The sequence below is a fragment of the Vicugna pacos genome, chromosome 4 (assembly GCF_048564905.1).
Source record: "Vicugna pacos chromosome 4, VicPac4, whole genome shotgun sequence".
NCBI lineage: Eukaryota > Metazoa > Chordata > Mammalia > Artiodactyla > Camelidae > Vicugna > Vicugna pacos.
Window position 1 is genome coordinate 60,088,543 of NC_132990.1, and position 18,150 is coordinate 60,106,692.

The window sequence follows — 18,150 nt, forward strand, 5'->3', positions numbered from 1 at the left end:
GTTTGATTTTGTTTGGTTTGGTTTTTTAAATTAAAATGAAGACAAAGCATGTACTTTGGTGGCTGGCCAAGCTTACCTTTTGACCTTCTAGAGCTCTGGGTTCAAATCCTGCCTCCAACACTTGTTATCTGGCCTTAAACAAGTTACTCAATCATTCCAAGCCTCAGCTTCATTTGTAAAAAGGGAGTAATATCTACACCTCACATAATCCTATGAGGATTTAAGTGATTAGCACTTTTCTTGGCACATAATAACCTGTACCATTACTCTACAAATGGAAATCTCATGCAAGAAAAACATACCAAAAAACATACCAAAAAAAGAAATAACTTGAATACAAATAGAAGAAAAATACATTTAAAAAAGAAAAATTAATCTAAAAGCTGTTTTTCCTTTTAAAATGACCCATAAAAAATTAAACCTTTGGTAGTAATAATCAATAAAATTAGAAACACAAATGGAATTCCTCCACTTGAATGATAACAGAATATTAAGAATCACAGTGTGATGGAAGTGAATAATATATAACTGAACATGTAAAGTAGATGGTTACACATGAATGATTTTCTACAAAGAGATAAAATATAAGGAAACATAAAAATCCTAAGTAAAAATAAACAAACAAACAAACAAACCAAAAGCCTACTAAACTACTAAGCTTAGAAGCCTGGACTAACGCAAAACCTTCCTCTGTTTCTCTCCTGTCTCCACTGCAAGTCCTTCTCCACCCAGCAGCCAGAGTGCCTGTGTCGCAACCACCCGTGCCCTTTCCAACGGCCACTCCCCAGGCCTGACCTCCCACCACTCTTCCCCTGGTGCACTGGGCGCATCACTGTGGCCTTCAGCTCCCTGAAGGCTCTACACTCTGTTCCAGCTCCGAGCCTCCGTACATGGCCTTCTCTGCTCTCAGTGGCCTCCCCATCTCTCTGCCTGGCTATTTCCCTCCCACCACAGAGGCCTCCCTTACGCCCCACACTTCATTTAAATCAAGTTCCCAAATATATTCCTCCATAGAACCCTTTCTCAGCATTTACTACAATTTAAACCTGTATACTATCTGCTTGACTGTCTAATACTGGTCTCCTCAAGCAGATGTTTCTTTCCTTCCAACGCATCCCTAACGCCTGGCATACAGAAGGTACTCAGTAAATATCTGCCAAAGGAATGATGAGAGTGATGAAGCTAAAATAAAAAAAAAAACTTAAAAAAAAACAGAAACCAACACATGAAGGCCTTTTAGACCCTACTGTTCTGAGGGTAAGAGAAGCCCAAAGAAGAGCTTTAAATAGAATGACATAATCAAACACATATCTAACTCAGCAACAGCAGGCACATCAAACACATGACAAGAATGCCCTTTTCCTTCCTGCAAACGTAACAGACATTCTTAAAGATACTCTTTCTCCGCTGAACTCAAATCGGGCCTCAGAATGCCTATCGGGGCAGACTTCCAGGAAGGCACAGCCAGTCAGTTAGCGTGGTCCAAGGGATGAAACCTGATCATAGCCCAGAACCCCAAAGGTCTAGTATAAATACACTGAAGACTAATCAGCTATTTTGCTTTATTTTATTTTCTAATGAACTATTTTAAAAATGAAGGGGCCGAATGTTCCATGTAGAACATTAGGGTTAAAAAAGAAAACCCTGATGTGATAGTGATCCAACTTTTAGCAACAGTACTTTTCAAAATCCTAAAATAGGAACTATACAATAGTACCTTGTTTTTAAAAATATTTCTTTTGCTTACTTTTAATTAAGGCTATATTCACAGTCAGCCAGTGATTAAAGAATATTTTTGCCCCATTACCACTTGACTTTCATATTGGAAGCAAGGGCATGGATTTTCAGATCAAGCCTCCATACATTTCAGAATAAGTATCTCAATTATATCACCTAGTACTGATGCCAAGTGTACAGTTGTTGCTAAATGCAGCTGTGCTAAGCATACAAAAGGTACTTTTAAATCGTGGACCCTGGTCAGAGACTTATTCTCCAATTTCCCAGGCCTTACCTGAGATAATGAAGCTAGATTTCAATAATGGGGACAGAAAACTCAAGTCATAAATATATCCATTTATTCACCATTCAATTCGCCCAACGGCTACGTTTACCTTCTTGCGTACTCCTTCTTGGGTGCTGGACAGCTTGAGCAAAACAGGAGGAAGGAATTTAGATATAATATTCTGTAATTGTTCATCTGTTTCAGCATGGCCAAGTCGTAAAAAGACCCGTTCAAGCTGATCTATAATATAAAAAGAAAAAAAAGGAGAGCTTAGCAAATCAAACACAACTGAAACTAACTACTTTTACAGCTTAACCCACTTTTCTGTACTGCAGATCCTTCAGTCAGAACTTTAACCATAACTAGCTTGTATGCAAATAATTTTGACACAGCTACGGAACAAGACTAAAAAGGTTTACTAGCTAACTATACTGTCCTGTCATTTAGCTTCTAGAAGAGAGGAAAACAAAGCCAAGAATAATAAATGTCTCTCCTACATTCAAAGTTATTCCATTTTTCTAAAAGAACTGAATACCAGAAAAGATACAAACATTTTGAAATCTTCTAGACTTTTAGCAGAGTGAGGCAGGAGAACTTAAATCAGGCACCAGGGATAAGATCTTTGGTGAAACCGTCTTACTGACGAAGCTTCTCCAAAGACAGAATGACTGCCCATTACTGTGCTGGGATTAGCTAACCACAATGTGAGAGACAAAACTTCCACCAAGAAAGCCACTGAGAGAGAAATATGTTAATTCCACGGGGGTACTCTCAGCAAAATCCAAGCTGTGATAAAATAAGGAACAAGCAACCAATACACTCAGCACTCGTCTCTTCAGCCAACACTCTGCAGGGGAGGGGGCAGAGGTGAGAGAGGAACCTACCAGTGGCAAATAGCTAGATATTTGATTTTTGATTTGTTTAATTACTGTTAAAGTTTTAGGTGTTATAATGATATCATGGTTGATTGTTTTTTAAAAGTTCTTACAAAAATAATCAGTAGTGATTAGGGAGCCTTCCAAGGGGCTGGAAATGTCCTGTGTCTCAAACTGAGCGACACGTACGTTTGTAAAACTTCGCAAGTGCTGCATTTCATACTTCTACTACATCTACCTCAATTTTCAGATTTATTTAAAAATGAAAAACAAAAAAAAATGTAAAAGAGTTCTTATTTTTCAAAGATAAAGACAAATATCTACAGGTAAAATAATAGTTACTTAGATCTACATCAAATAATCGGGTGTACTGGAAATCTGCTGAGAGAGTAAATTTCAGATGTTCTCGCCAAATAAAAGGTAACCGTGAGAAAAAGATGTGTCAATCAGCTTAACTGAAGTAATTTCATTATGTATATGTGTATCAAACTATAATGTACACCTTAAATATATACAATTATTTCAAAAAGTAAAAATAAATTTAAAAAGTCATGGCCTCATTTAGGTCCTCATGTAAAGATAAATAATTGGGGTGTGGGAGGAGGAATGAGGAGGGGGCCATATAAATGAAATCAAGATTGGTCACTAATTGATAACTGTTCAAGCTACATGATAAGACACTGAGAATTTGTACTTGTATATCTGCCTGAAATTTTCCAGAGTAATTTTTAAAGGAAGACACACACATACAGATAGAGATACGCAGATACACAGATACGCATCTCCAGAGGGCCTAGAAGCGATGACAGCCTGGCACAACCTGGCAGCAACAAGCACACCCAGCACCCAGATCTTGGTTTTTAATCACCATCCTCCAACAAAAGGAATCAGGCTCTTGGAGAAATGGCTGGTTCTAGGGCTGGGGCAGGGAAAAGAACAAGATGAACCTGAAGCATCCTGCAGTGCCAGAAAGGAAATGGGGCGTGGAATAAGTCAAAGGGATACAGGAACCACCCTGAAAGAGCCCCATTGTGGCCAGGGCCAGGACAAGTTTGAGGAACAAAGTAAATAACATAGTACTGAATTCTAATCCAAAGTATAAAATAAATCTACGTGAGTCCATAATATAAGTGACTGAATGATTAAATGCACTGGGGGAAAGAAACAAGTCTCTCTTATAGAACCCTAAGTAAGACATGCAGATACCCCTCCAGGAGGTAGAGCTTAATTCCTGCCTCTACCCACCCCTGGAGGGTAGACTAGATTTAGTGATTTGCTTCCAAAGGACAGAAGAGGGAAAGAGGAAAATGTTACCTCTACAGGGCTGAAACCTGATAAATACTCTCTTAACCAAGTGACAAAGCTCACATCACCCGTGACGCCATGTGGGCATCGTGACCCCTCACTTGACAAGAAGGGCACTTCACCCCTGCGGTAGTCCTTCCAAAAACTCATAAGCATGAGTAAAACAAGCCAACAAAAACACCAAGTCAAAATGCCTTCTACGTGATACCTGGCCGGTACCGCTCAAGACTTCCAAGATCATGAAAAACAAAGAATGGCCAAGAAACTATCACAGACCAGAGGAGTCTGGGGAGAGAGATGTGACAACTCAGTGCAGCGCAGTGCCCTGGACTGGATCCCGGGACAGAAAGAGGACAGAAAGTGGAACAACTGGTGAAAGCCACACGGAGTCTCAAGTTTAACTTAATAATAATGTTAATAAAATGTATTAATAAAAAAGGAAGAAAAGAGCAAGGAGGGGAGGGAGGAAAGGCAGGCAGGCCAACCCTGAGGGACTACCAGACCAGACGCTTGTGTCCGCGAGCAGCTGAGTACCACTGTAGCAGGAGCTGTCAGGAGCAGGGGGTGCAACCCACAGCCTCCGTGGCAGCGGCAGCAAGGGGTCTCTGCCCTAGCGTCCTCGAGGTCTTAGGCAGTGGAAACTGCCTACAGATTTTATTTAGCTACAAAAACTTAGAAGAATTGTTCAGAAGGCAGAAAGTTAAACTCTTCCTAACAAACTGACCTGGAGAATCTGTGCCAAAGGCTTAAAAAACCAAGAGATATCTGGTCCCTTTCCTTTTTCATACAATCATGTGGGTGCTTCCCATGCTTGCCCAGCACAGCACCAGACATTCTCTCCCCTCCCTCACTAGAAGGGAAAACGTAACATCCTCAACACAGTCAAATTATTTAGGACAGGCATGTGGGAGTGGAGAGGAAGGGCACCAAACATCACGTGGGGGTCCGCGTCACACAGGCCGAGCACACCCAAGGAGGAGGCAAAGCCTCTGCACCCTTGCAGGAGATCTTGAGAAACACAGTGATACTTTATTTTTTTTTAACAGACTTTTTTTTTTTTTGTAGCGGGGAAGTAATTAGGCCTTTTTTTTTTTAGAGGAGGTGCTGGGGCTTGAACCAAGGAACTCATGCGTGCTAAGCATACGCTCCACCATTTGAGCTATACCCTTCCCCCAGCAATACTTTAAATAAATGATCAACAGCATGTTCAAGCTTTATGAAAAGATACATAAATACAAGTGCAGATATAGTCGACCACTACAATTTTCAGCCTATCAAAGTTAGCAAAACAAAGGGCAAAGATGTATGGTGCCTGAATCCTGCTGTTAGAGGCACAGAAAGGACATGAACCCTGTGCCTCTACCCTCGACCCTGGAAACTGAGCCCCGGGAGGTGACAACCCAAATCAGGCCTACGCCCCAAACGTGTCTATTCAGGAACAAGAAGGGATGTAACCAAAAGTTCTGAGAAGGGAAAAGGAATCTAAAACTTCAGTTCACCTTTCACAAAGACTCGGTGTTCATGTTCAGTTGTAGGAACTGAGACCCTCCAGGGGGTCAATGACAAACGACAAACAACAAACTTTACATTAGAGTCAGGAGCATGTTTCAGCCTCTCCACAATTTTGATGTTATTTATCTTAATCCAACTCATATCAAATTAATTTCACTTATTAGAACATTAAAGGCATTACCCTCAGATAATCGCCGTTAAATGTGGGGGATATATTCTGAACTACTATTTTTTTTCCTATTCATATACTAACATTATATGAACCATAAAACTGGAATACGACACATACTATTTTATAGTTTGCCTTTTCCTTTCCTTTTAATTAACACAAGTACATTATCTAAAACCCTTGGAGCAATGCATCTCTCAGGACTTTTCAGATTTTTGAATTAAAATAAAGTGTACATGCTGTGTATTTCAAATAACCCTATCCACCCTGCGCGTTCCAGGGCGGTACCTATAATTAAATACATCCAGATTTCTGCAATAAAACATAGGGACGCTCACACTAAGTGGGAAGGTCAAAGATCACAAAGAACCTCATAACCATTCAGGTCAGGTTTTAATACCAAAAGAACTACACCAAAAAAGTCTGGATACATACAAAACTTAAAATATCTTTCCATAGCACTAAACAAAGATCTAATTGTAATGGCAACTTTGTCTATAGAAGAATGATTTGGTTAACTCCCTCTCTACTGGTGCTATTGTCAGATTTATAGCACCACCACCGATGATCCAAAGAACATCCTTATCCATGTGGATCTGTGCACTGAGATGGGCTTCATGAGCTAAACCCCTAGAAATGGAACCACTCAGTCGAAGTTTAATAGATTCGGGGAAAATGCCCTTCAAAAGGCTGTGCTCATTTACACCACCAGCAGTATACGTAATTAGCAATCCCCTATATCCACGCCTACACAGAGTAGTAATCTAATCAATCTTACAAGGACTGTAAGTAATCATCTTAGCTGAACATGATAGGTGAAAAAAGAACACACTGCTGTTTTATGTCTATTATTGAGGCAAAGTATCCCTCAAATATTTATTGCTCATTTGAAAGATCTTCTTCAGCAAGTTACTCAACATTCTTTTGAGTTACTGACTTCTAAAAGCTTTTATACAATATTGAAGAAATTTCCCCCTGTTCTCCCATACACCACAAATACTTTTTTCCTAGTATGCCTTGTGACTGACTGTAGGCACTTCGTTTCCTTTCATATCTAAGTTTTTAAATATAAATTTACCCTTCCTTCCATTTATGGCTTCTGAGTTTCTAGCCGTGTTTAGAAATGCCTTTTTAACTCTAAGAGTATAAAAAGTATTACATTCTGCAGGAAAGCGTTAGCCCAGCAGGCCTGAGACGGCTATCCTTACAAGGTTTTGTTTGCCAAGGCTGGCCCCTGACTGGCATCTGGGAACTTGGATTTCAGGAAGGTTCCCACCACTCCCGCAGCTGATGAGAGTGACTCGCTGTGCCTAAGCTGCCTGTACAGACCACATGGTTTCTGCTCAGCGTGTGCTTTCCTCCTGACAATCTGGGGTTTTGGTACATCTTAGGCAGAGGTGGTACCGATGTGACCAGCACCAAATAAAAACCCTTGGTGATGAGTCTCTAATGAACATCCCTGGCAGACAACATTCCACACACGCTGTCGCAACTCACCGTTGGAGGAATTAAGCACGTCCTAAGTGACTCAACTGGGAGAGGACTCTTGGAAGCTTGCATCTGGTTTTCTCCAGACTTCGCCCCATGTGCCTTTTCCCTTAGCTTGTTTTGCTTGTTAACATTTCACTGTTAATAAATATTAGCCACAATTACAAATATATGCAGAGTCCTGAACCTGGGGGTGGTCTTGGAAATCCTGACATACATATTTATCTATGTTTTCTTCTAGCACTGAAGATTTTCCTTTCTGCATTCAAGTCTTTAATCCTGCTGGAATTTCTTTTGGCACATGAAGGGATGTAAGTCTTTTGTGGGTTTTTTAAGTCTTTTTCATTGTGCAATAAAACATTTAAAAAAATGTACAAAACGCATGTGTACAGTTTAATGAGTTATTATAAACACCTATGTAACTACTGTCCAAGTCAAGAAAAAAAATTTATTCTGAAATCTGTACCAAGAAAGATTTGTACTAGACCTGGAGTTGGTGAGGGCTGAAAGACTGTTCAACATAAAAAAAAAAAAAAAAAAAAGCAGTGAGCTTTAAGGACTTACCTAAGGTCACAGAGCTAATTAGCAGCAGAGCAAGAATGAGAATGGGGTCTTCTGACCTCAGTCTAAAACTTCTGGCTACCCATGCAGCCGTCCACAAGGATGACCCTTCACTTTATACAGCTCTATCTCTGTACATTGCACCTTAAATCAGGAGCTCTGCTTAAGAGAATCACCAAACTGCGTAAGAATTTGCCTCATTCAGGTGGTATTTATGACAGCGGAAAAACGTACAAATTCAAAGGTCAGGAAACACGAGAGAAAGCTCATTACTATGAGTAAGAAGCTAAGACCAAATGTGTAAATTGTAATTCATCCTTCCTTCTGTCCTTCTCCCTGCTCTCCTAAATCTTCTCCCCCTCAAGGCCCAGCACCCTGTGACCTCCCCTGGGAAGCACTAACCTCCCCATCTGGATCACTCATTCACTCACGCACCCATGTAAGTAGGTACTGAGGCCCTGTATGTGCCAGAGCCCGGTGGTCACAGGTCTAGAGTAAAGAAGGAAGTGGGAGGCTGGTGTCCAGGTTTAGTCTACATGTGCTTGGTAGGTGCAGCAGAAAGAAAAGAGCAGAAGGCCTGGGACAGACTGCTCCAGACAACAGCCCTCAAAGACGGAGGAAGGAGAGTCTGAAAGGGGGAAGGACAGGCAACAGACAAACACAGGAAGACAACTGGGTATGGGGTCAGAAGAACTAGTGAAAGAAAAAAGTGGGCTAGTCAGGGAAAACTGGGAAAAGTCTGTTTGCCCAGCTAGGAAGTAAATTCCTAAAAGCCCCCTGCAGGTAAATGAATGACACGAATGTAAAAAGCAAGACTTTAAAGCTTCTGAAAGAAAACTGAGAAGGGAAATTTAAAATTCAAGCACAAAGCATAAAAGACTAATAGGTTTAAGATTTTTAAATATCATAAAACACACTATAAAGTAAAAAGCTATAAATAGCCATAATGTTTCTAAACAAAAAGGAAATGGATACAGAACATACTTTAAAACTTCCCGCAAATCAAGGAACAAATTAACTCATATTTTTTTAATGGACAAAGAATATAAGCAGGCAATTCAGAGATGAGCCATATATTTAATAACACATGAAAAGAGGCTCAATCACACTGATCAGGAATATGCAAAATTAACACAACAATGAGATACAATTACGTACCCTTCACGTTAGAAAAACTCTTCAAATGTTGGCAAAGACTGGAAGCCAACCAAGAGGAACTCAGGCTCACTGCCGATATGATCTCTGGAGAACAAACCTCCAGCTCAGTTGTCTCTAGTTTAGTGAAACAGGCGCACCCCCTTGAACCTGGCACGCCTACTCCAGGGGGGCACACTCCAGAGCAGTGCCAGTCAAAGTAGCCCTGCTGCAAACTGCCACCAGCCCTCAAAGAGAGAAGCAACACTTCTTTCTGCACTGAGAGTCTTACCAGGTTAAGAAACGTTAAATAAATCAACGGTGAGAGTTGATTTACGTTCTGCCACACGTTCCCTATTTGCAAGAAGTAGTTCCTCAGTCCTTGGACCACACTTCATGTTTCACTGTCCTGGAGAACAACTCCCAGGGAAAGACAAGCACATGGACACCTGGCAGAAACTGCTCATGGCCCCAGGGTCAGGAAGAGCAAATAAAACAAAGGAAATAATCTAAATGGCAGTCAACAGGAAAATGGATTTTTAAAAACGTGGCAGAACAATGAAAATACACAAGTCACATGTCACACGGACCAACATGACAATATCTTAAAAACTAAGATCAAACAAAGAAAGCAAGTTGCAGAGGGTTATGTATATTATGGTTCCACTCATGTCAAGCTTGTAAATGCAATAAATCTATTGCTTACAAAACATACAGCACAGGGACCACAGCCCCTGGTCAAGGAGGTAAGAGGGGAGAAGGGAGGGGGAGAGGAGAGGGGAAAAAAAAGAAGAAAACGAGAGAATTTGTAAGGGGTAACACAGGGAGCCTGAATTGTACTGGTGATATTTACTTCTTTAAATAACAAAAGACCTGAAGCAAATAGCAGAAGTTGTACAGATTTGACAAAGATGAGAGGGACTACATAAGTGTTCCTAAGAGTATTCTCTATACTTTTCTTCATACTTGAAATATTTCATTATGTAAAAAATAACATATACACCATAATTTTGCTTTATGATACTGTATAAACAGGAGAAGAAAATACATCAGTAATTTTTCTTTTCTATATTTTAATGTACTTTTCAAATATGCTTCAGTAAAAATAGATTTCTTTTTAGGGAAAATAATACACAGAGCAGATTTTTTAAAAGAATCTACGTTTTAAGGATAAAGAAATTTAAATCACAGAATTTTAAAACTTGAAAGGAGCTTTAAAGACTACGGAAGAACAAAAATTAGAACATTTACTGATGGGCATGCAAAGTGGTAGAGCCACTTTGGAAAACTAAACACGCTCTCATAGAATCAATCCGGCAACCACACACCATGGCATTTACCCAAAGGAGTCAAAAACCTATGTTCACATGAAGACCTGCACACAGATGTTTGTAGCAGTTTTATTCATAATCGCAACACTTGAAAGCAAATAAGATGTCCTTCAGTAGGTGAATGGATAAACAAACTGGTCCCTACAGACAGAGGAATATTACTCAGTACTAAAAAGAAATGAGCTGTCAAAGCATGAAAAGACATGGAGGAACCTTACAGGCATAGTACTAAGTGGAAGAAGCCAATCTGAAAAGGCTACATATCGTATGATTCTTACTACACGACATTCTGGAAAAGGCACAACTATGCAGACAGTAAAAAGATCAGTGGTTCCAGGGGGGAAGGGAAGGGAGTGAATATGAACAGCACAGAGGATTTTTGGGGCAGTGAAAACACTCTGTCTGATACTGTACGGGGGATATATGTCCTTATACATCTGTCCAGACCCACAGAACACACAACACCTACAGTGAACTATAATGTCAACTAGGGATGTGGGGTAATTATGACGCGCCAGTGTGCGTTCATCCTTGGTCAAACAGGTACCACTGTGAGTGATGTGGATAATGAGGGCAGCTATACAACTGTCAGGGCAAGAGGTATGTGGGAAATCCCTGTGCCTCCCTGTCAATTCTGTTGTAAACCTAAAAGTGCTCTTTAAAAAAAAGTAGCCTTCAAAAAAAATTCAGTCTCAGAAACATTCCCGAAACACTGAGACTCTTAAATTCCAAAACAAACAAAAAACAATTTCCAGTTTAGCGTATGTCAGCATTAAATTCACATAGAAAAAAAAAACTACTGGGAAGAACTATGTTTATTTACTTTCCATTAAATAATTCTCTAATTCATACTATTCACCTGTCTTTAATTTCACTATCTAAAGCAAAAGAAGGGAACCTTCCTTCTACCCCTCAAGGAAGAAGTAACCAGTAAAGGTTTACGGACTTCACTTCAGTATCATTGATCATTAGCCACTGAGAATTCTGAAAACATATAATTATTCCTGAGAAATAAAACTCCCCACATAAATCGTTCTTCATATCTCTCCAAAAAATACACCTTTGATTTCTGAGCCAAGGAGCAAAGGCCCTTTCTCACAAGATTAGAAAAGGCAAATATACTGGCTTTTCATTCATATCATCACTTACTGGAAAAAAATGTTAAAAAGAAAGGAAGAAAGGAAGAAGGAAGGAAGGAAGGAAGGAAGAAAGGAGGGAAGGAAGGAAGAGCAATAAATCACTTCCCTTACGTGAATCGCCTTTCATGACAACTTGAACATCACGACACTCCCTGGAAAGTATGTAAGAAAAGAGTTACTGTCAAGAAGATGAGGGAAAGGACTGTGTTTACCGCAGTGATTATCCTCCCTGTGTGGTGGGATTTCAGGGGACTCTTTTTCAGCTTGTTGGTTTAATTGTATGTTATTACTAATTTACTTCATGAGCATGAATTATTTGTGTGCATTAAAAAGAAAAAAAACAGCTATTTCAGGGTGTCAGGTTTCAGGTTCTTCAAGTTTGTTTAAATTTTCTACAAAAGAACTTCTTTTTTTCAGAATGTGAACGTAAATTTTAAATTATAAATCAGGTTAGAAGCCTTAAGTGGAAGCTGAGATTGAAAGGGAAAGCTGAAAATACCTAGACCACTGCCCACCGCATCATAAATCAATTAACAATCCAACGCTATGGGTACTTCAAGAAAGAGCTGTCATGTTACCACCAGAATAATTTCACACGGAAATAGTCTCCATGCCCCTAACAGCATTTAATTTCTTCTGATTCACACATATGTAAATACATTACAGTCACAAGGCAGTTTCACATGGCCTTCTGAGCCTCAGAAAAACAGAGAGGTGGGCAGCTATCATCTGCATTTGTACATGAAAAGCCGGGGCCCAGGATCTGACTGACTTGCCAAAGGCCACCAAGCTAATGAGACGAAGAATTCCAAGCTGCACCTAGAGAGATCTTTACCCTCCCAGTGCACACTAGAACACAGTACCTCCCTCTGTTTGTTGAAATAGGTAGTATTAGCTTCAACGTACAGATGAGGAAACAGAGCCTAGAATTCACTGAGAATGCTGACCAACATGACACAGGGAGGAAGTGGCAGGGCTAGGACTCCAACTCCAGGCAGCCCAACTCCAACTCAGCGCTCCTCCTGATGTGCTGGATCACAGCACCGCTGAAGCAGAAAGCGGGTGGGGATGGCACTAAGCTCTGCTAGACAACTAGGTACGCGACTGCGTACCCTGACCACATCCAACGTGGCAGGAGGAGTCCCTGACTCACTCACCCCTTCCTCAGGAATTCAAATTGGGGCCAAAAAAGCAAGCCTCTCGAGAGTGCCTGGACCTGTCAGATACGCCAGGAGACGTGGCACGGCATCTACCTGTCAGATACACCAGGAGACGTGGCACGGCATCTTCAGCCTACCCCACGGAGCACAAGATCGGAAGAAGCCGGTCTGAAGGAAGAGTGGCATGGAGATGCAGAGAGAGGATGGAGGAACTGGATGACCTCTAGTCCTTAGTTGCAAACCCCTCTTGAAGGCCCCTCTTGTTTCCATAAGACTCCTAATTTCTTAGAGTAAGTGCCCCATTTTTGCTTAAGTCAGCTTACAACTAGGTCCAAATACAAATGGAAGGTCTTTGCCAAAGAGGGAAAAAAACTCTCCCTCCATAAAAGTACATTAAAAAAAAAAGCAGTTAGCACACAAGCATATGACCAGGGTGAACATCAGATCAGAAGAGAAGTCCTTCCTAAGACTGGGCCAATCTAGTCCCAAAGGACCTTCTTGACCGTGCATCAAATTACTCCCCAACAGCCACCAAAAATGCAACAGCTTCTTAAGTTTACAATACGTTCCTCCTGTCCAGTCCTTTTGGTCAGCAAAGTCCCTCATCCAGGAACACTCTCCCAACCTCTCCCGACCATCTCCACACATCCAAATCCTCCTCATATGAGGTCCAGCTCAAACACTACATGCTCCCCACTTACACATCCCACCCTAGCCGTACAAACTCCCAGAGACCTTTCCTGCATCTCTCCTGGCACTTGCTCTCTCTTGCTGTATGCTGTGTGACTGCACACTCCCTCTTTCCCAGGCCACAACAGCTCTTTCAAGTGTGGTTTGAATCTGACTCCACCTGACTGCCTACTCTGCTGCTCCTTCCATCTCTGGAGCTCCTCAGCTATCCCAGCATGGACTCAGTGCCTTACAGAAAGAAGTTGCTCAAATGCCTGTTAAATGTATAATACCCATAAAAATGTATATTAATTCCTCATGCATTAGAAAAGCCATTTAGAAGTTTATACCTCTAATATCTGCAGCAAACGAAAGAAGGGGATTGGCGGCAATTTATAACACCTGACAGGAGAATCTCAGAAAGGGGTCTGTATGTTTTTTAATACTGTGACAAGGGCTTAAGGTTTTTTTTTTTAAAAAAAGAAGAGGAAGAGAGAAATTCCAGAAGGTCTGACTGTGTGACAGAACTGCTCTGTTCCAAATCAAGAGGGGCGCAGTAGTTACTGCGAAGAGAAGGACAGGAGAAAAGAAAAAGATGAAAGGGGAGGATAGGCCCAGAAAGGGCAGAAAATCAAGGACTTTCCCCTGACTCACCACATCGTCAAGAGTTAACTGAATTCCTGAAATGCTTGGGCAAAGAGGATAGTGTGTGTGTGTATGTGTACACCAGTGGAACAGGTGGGTTTCATGTCCAAACTAACATAGGTGGAACCAAAATACCACTTTCAGAAACAGAAGCCCAGAAGCTAAGAAAAGCATAAGTAAACTGAATTAAAGGAAATTCACAAAAATTGAATGTGATGGAGTGCAGGGGTACTGAGGGTGAGTACCTCTGAACTTTGACAATCTCTGCGATTAGGAGTTTGAAGCTAAACTATGAAGAATCAGGAAGTCCTAACTGGCATCTAGATTTTGCGTGTAATACTCAATTTCTTCTGGTAGAGCAACCCTGTGAATTAAAAATCTATAAACAAATACTAACTGGCAGTTAAAGTCCACATGATCCATTGATTCCTATATACCATTTCAATTCACTAAATGCCACTCTAATACTTGGCAAAATCTAAATGAGGCCAGCAGGATACTTCTTTACGAATTAGCACTTAGAACTGTGATGTCTACTTCCGTGTTTTTAAATACAGGCTTGCCCCCATTCCCCACTTTTTTAAAGGGACTCATTAAACGCAAGTGTATTAACAGGAGAATGTCAAGAAGTCCAGCAGTAAACACAAACATAGTAAGTCGGGGTTGGGAGAGAATTCATTCCCAGAAAGAGACAATTCAGCAAGGCTCCTGCAGGAGTCGCCTCCCTCCAGCCAGGGTAGCCCAAGGTGGCAGCAGATAAGAACCTTTGCAGGCAATGAGGTCCTGAGCAACAAGGTCCCTCCCCCCAGAACTAAGGCAATCAGACAGCCACCTTCCTCTTCCCTAGCCCACCGGTCTCACCCCCAGGCCCAAGTGTGGAAACTCCCGCCTCAGGATGCACTAGTGACTAGACTCTTGGGGAAAGGGAGAGGCGTCGTCTTCCACTTCAGCAGTCCTAGCCATCTGCATCTGATGTCGGGTTACTTTAAGCCCCCTACCAACATAGCCCCGAGTAAGGCTACCCCTCCCTGCTCACACGCACGGCCCCTTCCTCCCAGCACACAAGCACACACACACACAGAGGGAGGGATGGAAGAAGTCATAGAGCTAGCTTGGCAGGGCTGGGTCAAGTGAGGAAACAGCAGTGCTCATCTGTAGCCTAGATTTAATGAACAAGTGCCAGACTCCAGATGCACTGCCATCCACAAACACTCCCACCTCCCAAGGAGGCCCTCTTCCCCAGAGACAGCAGTCAGCAGGTGTTCAGTTAGAAATCAGTGTTAGCAAACCGATGAGCAGGAGAATAAGTTCAACTCATGAAAGTTGGCTTAGAGGAGATGACATATACTATGCAAGAGTTCAGACTGCATAAAAGTCAAATGTATGATAGTTAAGCTCCACCCAAAGCAGCCAATTACTTAGAACAACGCTCATTTGGATGTGTAAACTCTAGAATGTTTTCTGTTTAAGTCACGATTTAAATCCCAGCACTTGTGGTTTGACCTGCTTGACTCCAGTGTATCATAACGTCATTAACACATCTACCCCAGGCCCAAAAGTTCTAAGAAAGAATCTAGGAGCAAATAAACAATGTCCTCATTTCTCTTCTAAACACTTTCTCCAACTTTCCAATTTTCCATTTCTCTATGATGGAATGAAGATATGTGAAATAGCAAAAATAAACCGAAGTTTATTCTAAAGTTGAACTTAGGTTTATAGAATATCCATTCATTCCATCACTCAGAATTCAGCCTAAAAGATTTAAGGCATCATACACCACTTGCAGCTACCTACGTACCAAAAAATAGTAGAATGCACCGGGGGAGGGGGGACCCAGTAGTTAAACTGGGAGACAGCAACAAAAGGCACCTTTGGATTAAAGCTACAAAATCTCAGGTGCTCACTGGGTATGGACCTCATGGTATCAGAGAACCACAATCTGAACTTACAGAGTTTCAATCAAAACACCACCCAGTATCATTCAAGAATGAAAATGGCGCCATATTCTTGTTTGGCTTCAGAATGAAGTACAATTAAGTGGCTTTTCCATCACAGTGCATGACAAAATGGCAGAATTAGGAACATCCAAGTATCATGATGATGCCTTTCTCAATATCTCTTTTCACAAATAAAACAACTAACTCCATGATGACATTCCTGGAGCACATAAAATCGTTATTTTACGGTTGTGGCAGACAATACTCCTTTTAAACTAACACCCATTGCCTTTTCCCAGTTCACATTGCTAAGTAATATTTTCAAGTTTTATCTTTTTCTCTTTCTTGCTAAATTTTTTAAATTTATGTTTATGTGATGACAGACAATAGAGGCCGCAGGCATATATAAACTCACATGAACATCACTGATGCTCTCAGGATAGCTAGAAAAGGAGAAAAACCCATGAAAATTTGGGGGGAAATTGCTACTTGATAACTTATGCATTATTAAATGCTATTACAAGAAATGTACACAACCTAAGGAACTGAATCTACTAACCTCTACAATCAATGTGATACATGGTTTATCCAGTCTTGACAAAAATCCTCTGGATCACCAGTGGTACGTTCATCCACTCGTACATATGCAATTGTATAAAGAATCTATTATTTAGAACACCAGGAAAGAAAACAATTAAAAAATTTATACTTATAGCTACCATTTAAAAAAACAGAATAAGCACTTTTCATTTCAATGCTAAGATCGCCTAATTTGATGCCCTGCTTTGCAAATTCAGAATAAGGAGGGAAATTATAATGATCACCAAATTGGAAAAATAGTAAGGAATACATCCATAAATAAAATTTGGTGTGTAGAAGTAATATACTAATATTAAAAAAATAATAATAATACACTGGTAATCATTCACTGAAGGCAAAAAAAACTCCAATACCAATATAACATATAATTTATCATATATATGTGTGTATATGTATATCATAAACATACAAAACCTTACATTAAAATTGGAACAAAGTGTCTGAATTACACAATAGCTTTACAAGAAGAGTATTACTGGATGGGTACATGTTATTAACACATTACAACAACTGAGAATGTAAATGGTTGATAGTCACAACCCTAGGAAACCTTTGCCCTCTCTCAGAACTTCTGATCCTCTTCCCTGGTTCTTTTTTGTCTTCTTCTCACCCCTACATATGCATAGCCCCCCGAGAGCTGTCCTCTGGACAATCTGTCCACTCTCATGAGTCCACCATCACCCCACATTCTCCCAAGCTTCAGAACCAAAGTTCCCACACCACCTGCAATCCATGTGCTTAGCACTATGCCAAGTTCTTAATATGCATTATCTCTTCCCATTGTTACAACAACCTGTAAAATAGTTTTGTTATTATCTCATTTTACAGATGAGAAACCCGAGACACAGAAGTTAGGTCCCTTGTTCAAGGACATTAAAATTAAAAAGTGGCAGAGCCAGGATTCATAACCAGCTCTAAACTCAATGTCACAGGTTTTGGTCACTATTCAAAACAGCCTCCCTAAACTACTCAACATGGGTGCCTCAATAATTCAACCCATTCATTCAACAAATGATTCATTTCTTGAACACAAACCTGTTATCTCTTCTCTCTACTTTTACCTCCCTATATCCGTCTAGAGGCTACACTCTGCATCCCCTTAATCTCTCAGGTAGATTCTTGGAATCATCTTTAACTCCTCCCTCTCTCGAGTAACCTCAACTACTAGGCCAATAATTTCTGCCTGCTTTAGAGATTCTGGATTATATTACCTTCTTGTCAGATCCACGTCCACTGTCCCAATTCAGACCCTAAGTTTCTTTTAACTTGGCTACTGTGATACCTTCCTTTAAGACTTGCTGCTCTTGGTCTCTGGACCCTTGCAATCAATGTTACACCACATGTTGTCCTTATAAAACAGATCTATTCATGTTACACCCCTGTTTAAAAGCCTTTGATGGTCCTCTACTGTCTACAGAACAAAGTTCAAACTAGCTGTGCTGGCACTGCTACACAAGCTGGTCCCAACCATCCATCTTCCCAGCGTCACCTCCTACCGCCCTCCCCACCAAAAATGATGGTCATTTATAGAGTCTGTTTATGCAGTGCATTATCACATACCTTAAGCCTAACAACACTATGAGTATTTCTTATTATGCCCATTTTATGAGAAAGAAACTGAGA

The 18,150-nt window shown here is 40.8% G+C and overlaps 1 protein-coding gene across 5 annotated transcripts in view; it reads right to left on the reverse strand.

Annotated features, from left to right (window-relative positions):
- ECPAS (Ecm29 proteasome adaptor and scaffold) overlaps positions 1-18,150 on the reverse strand; it is an 88,365-nt gene that overhangs the window by 63,655 nt on the left and 6,560 nt on the right. For 2 of the 5 annotated variants that reach the window (XM_072959906.1, XM_072959905.1), the window contains exons 2-3: positions 16,487-16,590; positions 2,112-2,242 (exon numbers count right to left, since the gene is read on the reverse strand). In XM_072959906.1, the coding sequence (XP_072816007.1) occupies positions 2,112-2,242; positions 16,487-16,508 (153 nt within the window). In that variant the 5' untranslated portion in view covers positions 16,509-16,590. Of the gene's footprint in view, positions 1-2,111; positions 2,243-16,486; positions 16,591-17,738; positions 17,794-18,150 lie in introns of those variants that run through there. The other 3 variants (XM_072959908.1, XM_072959904.1, XM_072959907.1) reach the window with 2 other exon arrangements.